Source organism: Amphibalanus amphitrite, unplaced genomic scaffold (assembly GCF_019059575.1).
Source record: "Amphibalanus amphitrite isolate SeventyFive unplaced genomic scaffold, NRLGWU_Aamphi_draft 000648F_arrow, whole genome shotgun sequence".
NCBI classification, from domain to species: Eukaryota; Metazoa; Arthropoda; class Thecostraca; order Balanomorpha; family Balanidae; genus Amphibalanus; species Amphibalanus amphitrite.
The window spans coordinates 42,209-55,667 of NW_024882142.1; the positions used below are offsets into that span (position 1 = coordinate 42,209).

The window sequence follows — 13,459 nt, forward strand, 5'->3', positions numbered from 1 at the left end:
CGCCTGCGCCCGCCGCGCCGGCCCTCCCCGGTCCGCCGAGACCGGACAGGGAGCACGAGGTCCGCTACCGAGCGGCCAGTCGCTGCCGCCCAGCCGACGGCCGAACGGTGACCGACGGAGGGCGGTGTGGTGTGGTAAGGAAGGTGTGGATCCGTGCGAGGTCTGACTCGGTCACACTGACGGTGCTGGTGAAGGGAGGAAGGTGATGAGTCAGCTCGGAGGATTGAAGAGGACATTTTAAGCCGCGCCCCGTTGGGCTCTGCCGAGCAACGCGCCCCGTTGGGGGGGGGGGCATTTTGGCCCCCCCCTAAGATCTCGAGAACCACGCAACGTAGCGACAAGCGGCAAACGGTGTTGGATAGCCCTATCAGGGAACTACCTTGTGACCCAATTTTATTGACCTAGGTCAAACCGATGACGTCACAGGTCAGGTCAAAGGTCCAATTTTCACCGTTTACAGGCATTTCAAGAAATGCGTTGTAAAATCGAGTAAAATGCATTTCATTGAAAATCATCGATGGGGAAATGTTCTTCAAACACATATTTTGCTAGTTGAGGTCACTGATACCAGGTCAGGTCACTGAGGTCAGGTCACTGGGGGGTCACAATATGAAAGTGTCGTGTGATACATGTTTTATGGTCCATTTTACATGACAAATGCAATTATGTGGGTCAGGCAGCCTTTGGGGCCAGCTTAGGTCACGTTTTGGTCAAGGTCAGGTCAAGGTCAGGTCAAGGTCAGGTCAAATAAGGTCAAATTTCAAAGTTGATATTTTTGCATAAAATGGGTATCGAATCGATGCAGCTCGTCACGGGGAGTTCAATGGTGGTCTTTGTTTTGCCGTACGAGGTCTAGAATCGCTAAAAATTGAGTTCAAAAATTTGACGTCATCATTTTTGAACAGTTTTTTCGCTATAACTTGGCCAAAAAACGAGATATCGATCTGAAATTTGGTATGTATATAGAAGAGCGCAGGGACTATCACATATATTCCGGTTTTTCGAAATTCTGAAAAATTTTGGATTTTTTTAGTTTTTCTAAAAAAATCAATTTTTTGAAATTTTTTGGGTCAAAAACCCAAAATTGTGAAAATCCGAGATAGCAGTTTTGTAGCGCCGCTTTTTTTCTATTAGACCATATAAAGAACTTTGAAATTGCTTGATAACTGTAGATTTGGTGAGCGTTTCAAGATTGCATGTTTTTTGCTCATTTTTGCTCGAACATGACCTCAGTTTGACCTCAATAACTCCTGACCTAAGGTGACCTAAGACTTGAAATTTGGTGTGAAGGTGTCAAATTGATGCCCGGAAAGGTACTGAAAATTTGGCGGCGCTGCGCGCCGCCGTTTTTTTGCTATTCAGGAAAAACCACAGGGGGGGGCCAAAATGGCCCCCCCAACGGGGCGAGGGTTAAGAGGCGGACGCTAATTCAGCGGTAAGTAACAGGCGTGGCGATAAAGGGGATTTTCCCTCGAAAGATCAGAGTTGTTTGGATGAAAACGGAGAAGGATCAATCCATGACTCAAGCCATTGGAACTAAGGTGAAATGATCATCGTAGGGGGATAATCAATTCCTCGCAGAAAAATCTGTTTCACAAATAGCTACAATTATCGACAAAATATACATCGATGGACGGTATTTTGAGCTTAGATTCTATGCGAAAATTGATTGGTTCAGATAAACCGAGCCGCGAGCGACGTTAGCGTGACTGACCGGACAAATCGTACGTTTCAGGTAGCTGTGATCGGGCCGCCGCCCCCCGGTCTGAGCGGAACGGGCCGCCGCCGCCCCCCGGTCTGAGCGAAGCGGGCCGCCACCTCCCGCCGGCCGGCCCAGCATGTCATGAAGAAGCAGAACATCCGCACGCTATCGCTGATCGTGTGCACCTTCACCTACCTGCTGGTCGGAGCGGCCGTGTTCGACTCGCTCGAGTCGCAGCACGAAATCAAAACACTCCACCTGCTCACCAGTGAGTATTGGCAGTCAGTCGTCAGTCAGTCAGTCAGTCAGTCAGTCAGCTAGCCAGTCAGTCAGTCAGTCAGTCAGTCAGTCAGTCAGTCAGTCAGTCATTCATTCATTCATTCAGTCAGTCAGTCAGTCAGGCATGGGCAGGCAGGCAGGCAGGCAGGCAGGCAGGCAGGCAGGCAGGCAGGCAGGCAGGCAGGCAGGCAGGCAGGCAGGCAGGCAGGCAGGCAGGCAGGCAGGCAGGCAGGCAGGCAGGCAGTTAGGCAGGCAGGCAGGCAGGCAGTTAGGCAGGCAGGCAGGCAGGCAGGCAGGCAGGCAGGCAGGCAGGCAGGCAGGCAGGCAGGCAGGCAGGCAAGCAGTCAATCACCTCAGGTTTGTGTGTGTAAATAGATACCCCGTTATGTGAAACCTTCGACAACATAAAAAATGCAGCATCGTACTTGATCATTACCGATATGTGAGCCATTTTCCCTTTGTCATTTGACATCACTAAATCACCGTTTCGGCGTTGTGTTTCGTGGTTAATTGATATTTGATATGCGGGCTCTGTACATCATTTCACACGATATTATGTGTGGGATAACAAAACGCTGCTTTGTGCACCAACTGGGCAGCAAAGGCACGGCAATCGCATCAGCAATGTGCGACGTGACTTGACTGAGCCGAGCGGGCGTGACCGTAAACACGGCCCTCAAGAGGGACCAACTATTGATCAGCTGTCATCGAGACCCTGCCGCGGTTTCCGCTGCGGTCCGATCTCAGACATTCAGCCGGCGTCGCCGCATATTTGGCCCGTCCGGCCCGACACCCAGCGATTGACGCCGCTCTTTGGGACGATAACAGTCTGTTGGAGGATAACTCGAACGTGTGCTGATATGCACAATGTATGCGACCACACGAATCCACAAGAGGGACACAAAAAACGCGGACACACCACCGTTATCAGGTACGATGTAAAATGCCTAAGATAAAGTCACACGTATATTTAGCAGTGGTTACAGTGGTTACTAAGTTGAACTTTTTGACCAACTGCATGAATTTAGAAGTACAGCGAACTCGGGACAAGGTGTGAGGCAAATGACTGATATATTTCACAGCATCGGTCCATATATATAGTCTCAGAATAATTGCAATTCATTGCTAAATACTAAATAGTGCAGAATGCAGATAAGATTTAATGTTAGGCCCCATGTCACTATGCTTCCTGCACCTGTCACCGTGCCTCGTAAGGTTTCGAAGCATGCCTGCAAGTTTGACAAGAACACACGACAGTCCGCTCTCATTTGGACGCCACCGCCCTGTGATTGATGGCGCTATAAAAGTTGGCTGGGCGCCACATCGGATTATGTTCACTGTTCAGTAATCGTAAGGAACTGTGGACAGTGGAAATGTACCGTTGTCCGTTAGTGAACTCCATAGACTCCAAAGTGCAAGACAAAGGCATAAAAGAAAACCTCAGCCATGAGCCAATTGACCCAACTGAGGTCGGACCGCCTGTTGGTCGTTCCAATAGCAACCAAGCAAAAGATCATAAATCTTTTCCACTTGCCAGCGCGTCGCGTCGAATAAAACTTGGGGCTGCTGTGGAAGTGAAGGCGCCCTTTGCACTTTCCTCTACGGTAGGTTTATAACCTGACTTCAGCCGCCGGTTACTATTGCAGCAGCCGAGCATTTCGCCAGACATTTTGATGGATAGTTACCCGTACAGTTGATCGTACAGTTGAGCATACAGTATATGGTTGTTACCTTCCATATGAGTGTACGCTTAACCGTTCGTGGGTGAAACAGCTGTGTTTAACGTCGCTCTCATACTTACGGGCAGTTAAACATTTTATCCAGTAGGTATAGCCAATTTCCTTGGCATGTAATAGCGATGTAATTATTGGCATTTATCTTGTTTCAATTATCTTGCGATATCGATCCAAAAGGGGTCTGATCACTGAAGAAGGCGACTAAACCGTTCCAATGTTTGTTTACACGACATACAACTAGGTACCTACACCATTTATCTCTAATCAAAGGTCGATTTATCAATTATCACTTAACCATTATTGCCAATCACATCGATTTATGATCAAATAAATCTACCCTGGCCCTTTATTTTTCTCTCCAAGTGATTGAAGTCGCTGCCAACTGGGCATTTAGACTGCGGACTTCACGCCACCAGCCGGCCGCTTTGACTGACACCCAGTGCAGACTCTGCAGTCCCTGCCAGGGCGCCCAATCCCAGCGAGTGCTGGGCAGCGCAGACTGTCATGTTCCCAGCAACCACTTTCCCTGAGACGCGGTTAACCACTATTCCAGATACTTTGAAGTAGTTCCTCCAATCTGTACCGATTTCAAGGAGTTCAATCTTGACATTAGGCCGCGATTAAAATTGCATCCAGCATGAAAATGTCTGCACCTTGGAAACCTACCGTTAGTGAAGTGGAGAAGCAGAACAGTGCCACCAGCGCTGCAATAGAGACGCCTCAGCGCCCAAAGTCCACTGCCAAATTACCTACATGCCCAGTGTCCCCCAAGTTCTCAGCGAACGCCAACAGCCAGCACAACTTCATGCTGTTTGTATGAGGATAGGCTGTGCCGCCATACACCAGTGTGCTGCGGTACAGCCTACCCATTCAGTTTCAGTGCCGATTGCCCTGCTCGGCATGAAACGCTGCGGACGAAGGCAGTCAGTCGTTTATGAGAGATCAAACGTGCAGAGAGGAACGGGACAGAAGGCAGAGGAGAGAGAGAGAGAGAGAGAGAGAGAGAGAGAGAGAGAGAGAGAGAGAGAGAGAGAGAGAGAGAGAGAGAGAGAGAGAGAGAGAGAGAGAGAGAGAGAGAGAAAGAGAGAGAGAGGAGAGCGGAGAGGAGCGAGGGGAGCCGTTCAGACGGAGACAGTCATACCCTGGCCCGGGATTCGGCGGCACCGGCCACCGACGGCGTTCCATGATCCTTTGCGGTGCATTATCCAGTAACGTCCACCACTGATGTATAGTGTATGTATATACGTACTCGGTTCCCGCACTGTCGACAGCTCATTCGTCGTACGCCGCAGCGGTAACGACCCGCGGCGATGTGGGGTCATGACGATTTACAGGCAGCGCAGCGCTACATCGGTCATACGGCGATCCGTTGCCGACAGGTGTAAGATGGGCAAATAATTTCTTTGGCCGCAGCTCGGACAACGACCTTTCAGAGAACCATCCGTAAAACTTAGACGGCTCTTTTACGTATTTGACTTTGGCGGCGTAACATTAATGGAAGCTACTCGACCCTAATCCGACCACTTCCAGTATATTCGTAAAACACGATAAACGCTAGTATGGTGAGAATATGCATTACATGCAGATCATCTCAAAACCATCGTCATGAAATAGCCCTCCGGCCGTTGTCCATGTGCTCTGGCCTCTGCCAATGTAGAGTATAAGGGCCCAAGGAGTGGAACTCTGACCCACTGACTGTGCTGTCCGTTTGCAGACATGAGCGCGATGATCCGGATCAAATACAACATCACCGACGACGACTACGGCATCGTGGAGACGATGGTGACCAAGTCGGCGCCGTTCAAGGGCGGTAGTCAGTGGCGCTTCTCGGGCGCCTTCTACTACGCCATCACCGTGCTCACCACCATCGGTGAGTGTCACCTGTCACAGCTCACCACCATCAGTGAGTGTCATCTGTCACAGCTCACCACCATCGGTAGGTGTCACCTGTCACAGCTCACCACCATCGGTAGGTGAGTGTCACCTGTCACAGCTCACCACCATCGGTAGGTGAGTGTCACCTGTCACAGCTCACCACCATCAGTGAGTGTCATCTGTCACAGCTCACCACCATCGGTAGGTGTCACCTGTCACAGCTCACCACCATCGGTGAGTGTCATCTGTCACAGCTCACCACCATCGGTAGGTGAGTGTCACCTGTCACAGCTCACCACCATCGGTAGGTGACAGGTGTGACAGATGACAGACACCACCATCGGTAGGTGACATGCATCAAATGTGACAGATGAAAAGGCATGACAGGTGACAGATGTGGCATATGCGACAGTTGACAGTCACTATCATCGGTAGGTTACAGATGTGACATTGTGACAGTCACCATCATTAGTGGGTGTCAAACTGTCAACTGTCAGAGGTGACGGTTGACATATGTGACAGATGAGACAGCTGTCGGCAGTCACCACCATCAGTAGGGGACAGTGCATGTGACAGCTCTGCCAGTTCCAAACAGTTTCTACTCACCATGCTGCCGTTAGATAGCAGTCTACTGTCACTGACTGCATGTCTTTGTAACCCTTATACCGTCAGTGTCACTGCCACTTGTACCAGTGACAGGTAGGTGACAGCTGCCGACAATATCACCACCGTCCGAAGCTGCGCGCAGATATGTAATGAACAATTCCTCACCTGGAGATTTACGGTAGGGCAACGGTGTTTCTCTTATTTGTGAATTGGTCTATTCCAGTCCTGCCTTTACTTCCGATTCGGTCGTGGTTTACCTTCAGTTCGGTCACGGTTGGCTTTGAGGGGGTGGGGGATGGGAAGCAGATCAGGATGAAAAGATGAGATACCACCGTCGAAAAGTAGACAACTGACGTGCGCTTTTATTTCTAAAAATGTAATGTTGACCGTTTCACAACTTGGACAGCAATTACTGTCAATCCAATTCGGATCAAGTGCGGCAAAATGTTTCAGCGTTGCAGAAATAGCGCTTAATTCCCGGTAACCATTGTGAAACTCATCTCATAAATGTGACATGAGTCAGACGGTCGCCCAATTTAGCGGCCCCGTATACTGCCGGCGGCTGGGATTTTACGGCTACATGACGTTATTTACGAGTGTACTGCAGCCGGCAGTGCACGCCTGCGACCCACGATAAAAGCACGTCCCAAATCAACTGGCCGGAATAGGAGACTCCTCGGGTGAGCTGCTAACGAGCATGCATCACTATTAGCACAGACAACAGACTAACGATAGGCACGATGGCAGAGCTTATGGAGAGAATAAATCGCGGGCAGTCGGAGCGTTTTCGTATTTATTTGTTGGTCCGTCTATGTAATTGGAGCATATTTTGCGTAAATCGTCCATTTAGTTAGCTCGGGATGTGCATGAGATGTGAGCTGCACTGGAGTGGGGTCTCAGTCTAGTTAGGTAGTTGTGTCTCTGGGGTCCTCAGTGTCTACTCTCGGTTCTGGTTAGGCAGACATGTCAGGTCAGCGCTCACATGACACCCAAACGGCACCCACATGGCACTCAATAGGCACAAACGACACTCACACTGCAACAGCACCGGAAAGGCACTGACATGGCAACCAAACGACATTCACACGGTTCCCGAACGGCATTCACTCGGCACCCATACGGCACTCACAGGACTCACGACACCCAAACGGCATTCGCTCGCCAAGCATGACACTCAAACGGCACCTCTGTCTGAAGTGTCGTTGAGTGTTGTGAGTGCTGAGACGCTATGCCTGTAACCACCGTGACCGATCAATGTCCGGTCTCTCGTGGTCAGTGGTCACGGTCAGCGTTCACCGGTCCGTGGACAGTGGTTACTGGTTATTGGTCAGCCTTGCAGTCACGGTCACTCAGGTCACCAGACGGACTGAACTAGTGCACCGACCCGACACTGTATCGTACCGGAACAGGAAAGAACAGAAAAGCGGCATGGCACGGTCAACTAACCCGATCAACTTCACTTCGAACTTCCCAGCCATCTATCTGTAAGGCCAAATGTCCTGCAATTAGCTAACTACCCGCCGTACTGTCCAATTTTTGTCCCCCTGTCCGTCCAACTGTCCGTCCAGCTCTTAGTCCTTCTATCCGCCCCACAGTTAGTCCATTTATCCTTCCAACTGCCCGTCCCATTATCCGCTCAACTGTCCGTGCAACTGTTCGTCCATTTGACCGTCCAACTGTCCGGCCATCTACCCTGCCAACTCTCCATCCAACTGCCCGTCCATTATCCTGCCAACTGTCTGGGCAACTGTCTCATCAACTGTCCGTCCAATTTTCCGTCCACCTGCCCTTCTGCTCTCTAAGACGCGTCCATTAGTAGCCAGGTCACACACACGCCACAACGGCCGTGTAGAGAGGTCGGCTCTGCTCCCAGGACGTGCACCGGAGATTTGGGTCTCGGTCGGCCCAGAGTAAAGACGGACGTTGAACTCGCACAGGCCTCGTAAGATGGAGATCTCAGCAATAAAAGTATCCGGGGCAGGCTGGACTAGTATAGAGGTACTGGGATTTGCTGGGAGAGATTGGCTTGGTTTTAAAACCAGAGTATGTCGTGCTCTAGGACACCGTCGCTGGGTTTATGTTGAGATGCATGCTGGCTCTGAAGAGCGCTCATATATATTTCTGTGGATCTTCTGCGAAAGCTTGTTAACTTTATGGCCCAGCTGACGTTCTGGAGGAGCGAAACGAGTGGCCTCAGACGCGCGGGTCGGGGTGAAGTTGTGGCTCCTCGGAGACCCTAGTGTGCCATGTCAGCAGACAAATGTCTGACGAGTAGTACGATATCCCGCCGGAACTGTAGTAGCTCGGGTGAGCGGACGGGTGACTGGCGCCACGTATTTTGTCGGGGCGTATTTCACAGCGGCACCCTGCTGAATAATTCCAAGATATTTCAGACTGACAATTGCTCAAAACACCCACAGGAATGAATCGACCTTAAAACATGCAGGGACAACTTGTGAGTGGCCAGTATTATTGAATCCCTTATCGCTGCTGAACACGACTGACCCTTCGTTCTAATCTCCGCTCTGGCAGATACAAATTGGCAATTGGACATATTTCTCTCCATTGGGGTACCAAGAGACCGTGCCTTTCTTCATCGGGTCAGGCTGGAAACAGTTGACCCCTTGGTTTCTACTACAGTGCAATAAATAAATAAATACACTATTTAGCACATTTATGTCTCTACTCTCCCGCAAAGTTGGACTAATCCCCTCTCCCCTTGGTCCTCCCTCACAGTTACCTGACGCCCCCCCCCCCCTTCCTCCGGCAGGGTACGGCCACTCCACGCCGCGCACGGTCGGCGGCAAGGTGTTCACCATGTGCTACGCGCTGGCCGGCATCCCTCTCGGCCTGGTCATGTTCCAGAGCATCGGCGACCGCGTCAACCGCGCCAGCTCTATCGTCATCCGCGCCGTCAAACGCTTCCTGGGCTGCGGCTCGCAGGAGGCCTCTGAGCTGGACCTCATCTGCGCCGTGGTCACACTCAGCGTACTGGTGATCGCCGGCGGCGCGGCGGCCTTCTCGCGCGAGGAGGGCTGGACCTACTTCGACTCGGTCTACTACTGCTTCATCACGCTCACCACCATCGGCTTCGGCGACATGGTGGCGCTGCAGCAGGACAACGCGCTCAACACGCGGCCCGACTACGTGGCGTTCGCGCTGGTGTTCATCCTGTTCGGGCTGGCCGTGGTGGCGGCCAGTCTAAACCTGCTCGTGCTGCGGTTCGTCACCATGAACACAGAGGACGAGAAACGGGACGAGGCGGAGGCGCTTCAGGTGAGGATGGCGGGGTGGGGAAGGTGAGGACCGCGGGGTGGGAAAGTTGAGGACGGTGGGAATTGGGGACACTGACCGGCCGGAGCGCCGCCCGTCCCCGGCCGGAACAGCCCAGCCCTCGCTATATGGTGTCAGGATTGGTATCGATCACACATCCAAAGGCGTCACGAACGGCAGCGGAACCTCGTGTCCGGCTAGAGTGAGTGTTATTTATGTGGGCTGCACCGGAAGTTCCCGATAGGATGTTATAGTGATTTTTAATTAAAAGGTAGAGATTAAATATACGACTGTAGCGTCGCCATCCCGGATATTTTATCTTTTGACTTTCCCGTTAGTCTGGCTGTTTGAATCGGCCGACCTTGGTCCGTGGTAATCTGTCGGTTCTGTATTTCCCGGAACTCGGGTCACTGACCAGTGACCTCGCCCCAACCCCGGTCATCGATACGGTTTGTATGACCCTACCCCGATCACTGATCCCACCCAGCTCACTGAAACGGTCGCTGTGACCTTACCCGGGTCACTCTGACCGGTCTGTCCGACCCGGTCAGTCCGACCCCACTCAGGTCACTGACCGATCCGTATGACCCCACCCCGGTCACTGACCTGGTCCGTATGACCCCACCCCGGGGACTGACCAGTCTCGCCGTGCCCACAGGCGGCCCAGGAGACGGTGCGTCTGGAGGGAGACGTCATCACGGCCAACGGCTCGACGCTGATGCGCCGCGAGCAGCAGGCCTCGGACGGCGACGTGACGAGCGTGTGCAGCTGCCGGTGCCACAGCTGCTGGCCGCCGCTGCCGCTGCCCATCGGCAGGTGAGTGCCGCGCGGTGGGAGCGGAACGGCTACCGCTGCCGCTGCCCATCGGCAGGTGAGAGCCGCGCGGTGGGAGCGGAACGGCTTCCTATGGAAGTGGGAGAGGAATGGTTACATGACTGGTTAGGATAGTAACTATGCTCAATATAATTAACATTTACCGACAGACGACGGGGATAATCACAGAGAGGTGATGACATTTTAAACGTGCTAGATGTGAGGGAATGCTCGTTAGCAAGTGAGGGAAGATAATTAAATAAAAGACGAGGGAAATATTACTGACAGGTGCAGAAAATTGCTTTGAAAGTGGATGCAGAGAGGTCTGAGAGTTATTACAACCGGTGAGAGAAATGGTCAGTCCGTGGCTGAGCTGTCCCGCCTGTGTGCCGGCAGGGGCTCGCGGCGGCGGCGCTCCTCACGACGCACCCACCTGCTCTCGCGCTCCGGTACGGTAGAGACGCCCAGTCCCACCGTGGAGGAAATCATCACCGCGTTCCGGCCGCGGATGGCCGGCGGCGCCAAACGCGGCTCCGTGTAGCGGCTCCCCGGCCGGGGTGGGGTGGTATACCGGACCCCGTCAGCAGCGGCGGGCCCTTTGTCGGCCGGCGCGGCGGGGCGGCCACGGTGAATGGCTCGCGCCGGAGATGGGACGGCGCGTCTCCGGAGAGCTGGCGGCGGTGGGAGCCGGGGACGGCGCCCGGCCGCCGCCGTCGTGACGGCTATTGTCCGCCGCTCCCCGCTGCCGCGGCGGAGGCGCGCTGAAACAGCGGAACTCGGTGAGAAGCCGGGCCAGTGCCGACGTCCGCCGACAGCGCTGATCAAACGCAGCGGCGGCCCGCGCCAGCTTTTTGTTCGATGAAGTCAGATGAGTGCTCGTCAATTTGGCAGCACATTCATATTGAGATTAGGATCGATCTTCATTAGGGCGACGGGAGGCCTTCAAAGTGAAGTGTGAAAGTTCCCGTGGCGCCCGAACAGGGAGCAATGATGGTTTATGGAGGCCATCATAACGGTTCAATGGCGGGTGCCGCGCTTTATGATGGCGATACAGCCGATATTGTGCCCGAATTTTCACCCCAGATTATATCTACCGTGAGAAGCAGCTCGCATCAGTGTGCTGTATCGCAATGCGTGATGCCAAAATCGCCCATCGCACTGTTTGAAAACTTGCATCATGTAATGTGTAAATGCATTCCGCTGCTCAATTGTTCATTGGATAGCTTTTCAATGTGTGTGAACAGTATCTTTCTATAATTTGCTTGCACAAAAGTTCGAGAACGCAAATCTTCGCGAAATGTGCCAGGTTGTGTGCCTTTGTTGTCTTGAGAGCTGCGTGTGCGTACAACGTGATTGCGACATTGTATTGTACAGACTTTATCAAAATAAACTGCAATATTCACAAGTAACATATCTCCGGCGCCAGTATCATTTGCTGATGTAGCCCTCACGGGTTTCAGACTGGACGACCCACATAATCGCTGAAGCACAAAGTCCCGCAAACTCTCTGCAGATGACAATTCAGACTACAAACGATAAAGCACAGCTCAGTAGTCATATATTGATCTCCCTGCCTACTCGACGGGCCCCGCGAGGATAACCACAAACAGGTGATAAAGGCGCACAGCGATCCGCGCTTGGGCTGTAAACGCTTCATAGATTCACACTGGCACGCCATCCCCTATCGATCTGTCCACAACAGTCCCCACCAGTCGCTCCGGCCACGACCGCGACAATAAACCACAGTCAGGCCGCAGGTTGTTCCATTTCGTCCCGTGTGAGCCACAGGGGACGACGGCCAGGGAACGGCGTCTGGACCGCCACGCGGCTGTAGAGGTGCATCAGCTGCGGGCGGGCCACTGGTCGGGCTCCGCCCAGTATATGCACAGGATCGGTCGTAACCCAACGGTGGAGTGCCCTGGCTGCAATGACCATGGATGCCGAGCGGGACGATGTCCGGTGTGTCGGGAGGAGGCGGACACTCCCGGGCATGTTCTGCTGCGTTGCCCAGCCCTGATGAACCTGAGGTTCCGCCTGCTGGGCACCATACACCCGTCGCACGGGGAGATTCGGAGCGCGGACGTCGTCGCGGCCCTGGCGGCCGCGACCAGACGACTTCAAAGCCGGGAGGCTTCGCGGCAGTGACCCTGCCGCCGAGGGGAGAAAACAACAACAACAACAACAGCCGAGGCCGGCCCCGGGTCCCCGCGCCGCTCAGAACAGTTGTCGGCACATGGGGCACGTGCTCTTGCTGCTCGTGCTGAACCACTTGTAGAGGCAGGCCGGGTGGAAGCGCTTCTTGCAGTTGCGGCAGGCCAGCTTGGGCAGCTGGTAGTTGGTGCCGTGCAGCACGTAGAAGCAGATGTTGCATTCCTCCACTCCCTGGAAGCGTTTGTCGATGTTCTGCTTCCAGAGGAGCAGGCCGTCCAGGACGCTGCCGTTCTGGGGAAGCGGGGTGGCGGCGTCAGTCCCCACGGATACAGGGTAACGACATTAGAACCAACGGATGTGACTTAACGAGATGAACTGCACCGACGGGCACGAATTAACGATGTCAACTATGACAGACATAAGCTGACGAAATTAGCCCTAAATAACTAACGATATCAGCACAGACCTCTGAGAAAAGACCGACATCCGTTGCTTCCTTCATTAAATAATCAACTCTCTTCCAAGACAAGGACACCAGCCCACACCCTCCCTCTCCGTCCCAGTTATCTCTCGCCTTCCCTTCATCCCTCTCTCTCCCTCTCGTCTCTCTCTCTCTCTCTCTCTCTCTCTCTCTCTCTCTCTCTCTCTCTCTCTCTCTCTCTCTCTCTCTCTCTCTCTCTCTCTCTCTCTCTCTCTCTCTCTCTCTCTCTCTCTCTCTCTCCGCGGTCTCACCTGGTGTGTCAGGAAGGTAGTGAGCTGCAGCATCCACATGCGCCACTGTCCGGCGGCCACCCCGACCCGGCGGCCGGGCGCGTCGGCAGCCACGTGTCCCAGAGGGTAGTCGGCCGGCAGACGGACCACCAGCTCGGTACTGGCCTCCTCCATGGTGTATACGGCCAGTACCTCGCGCACCGACGGACGGGCGCGTACCTGGGTCAGGGGGAGGGAGGGAGTTAGCCGAGAACTCGCTACAATGATAATTATTAAGACAGTGACCGGCAGTTTGTTTATATTTGTTGTGAAA

At 53.4% G+C, this 13,459-nt stretch overlaps 2 protein-coding genes across 3 annotated transcripts in view; one reads left to right on the forward strand and one right to left on the reverse strand.

Moving 5' to 3' along the window:
* The first annotated feature begins 55 nt into the window (after positions 1-55).
* Positions 56-11,689, forward strand: LOC122363947 (two pore potassium channel protein sup-9-like). 2 transcript variants are annotated; one of them, XM_043333819.1, is made up of 6 exons: positions 56-134; positions 1,736-1,970; positions 5,432-5,587; positions 8,969-9,474; positions 10,130-10,287; positions 10,681-11,689. In XM_043333819.1, exons 2-6 carry the CDS (start codon positions 1,844-1,846, stop codon positions 10,823-10,825), a joined length of 1,092 nt encoding a protein of 363 aa, XP_043189754.1. In that variant the 5' UTR covers positions 56-134; positions 1,736-1,843; the 3' UTR covers positions 10,826-11,689. The 2 variants fall into 2 exon arrangements, with proteins under 2 accessions (XP_043189754.1, XP_043189755.1); XM_043333820.1 differs by lacking the exon at positions 56-134 and adding an exon at positions 1,318-1,435.
* A 136-nt stretch (positions 11,690-11,825) lies between these two features.
* Positions 11,826-13,459, reverse strand: part of LOC122363946 (E3 ubiquitin-protein ligase listerin-like) — a 29,822-nt gene continuing 28,188 nt past the window's right edge. Inside the window, exons 21-22 of the mRNA XM_043333818.1 lie at positions 13,168-13,365; positions 11,826-12,726 (exon numbers count right to left, since the gene is read on the reverse strand). Coding sequence (XP_043189753.1) covers positions 12,499-12,726; positions 13,168-13,365 — 426 coding nt within the window. The 3' untranslated portion in view covers positions 11,826-12,498. The remainder of the gene's footprint in view (positions 12,727-13,167; positions 13,366-13,459) is intronic.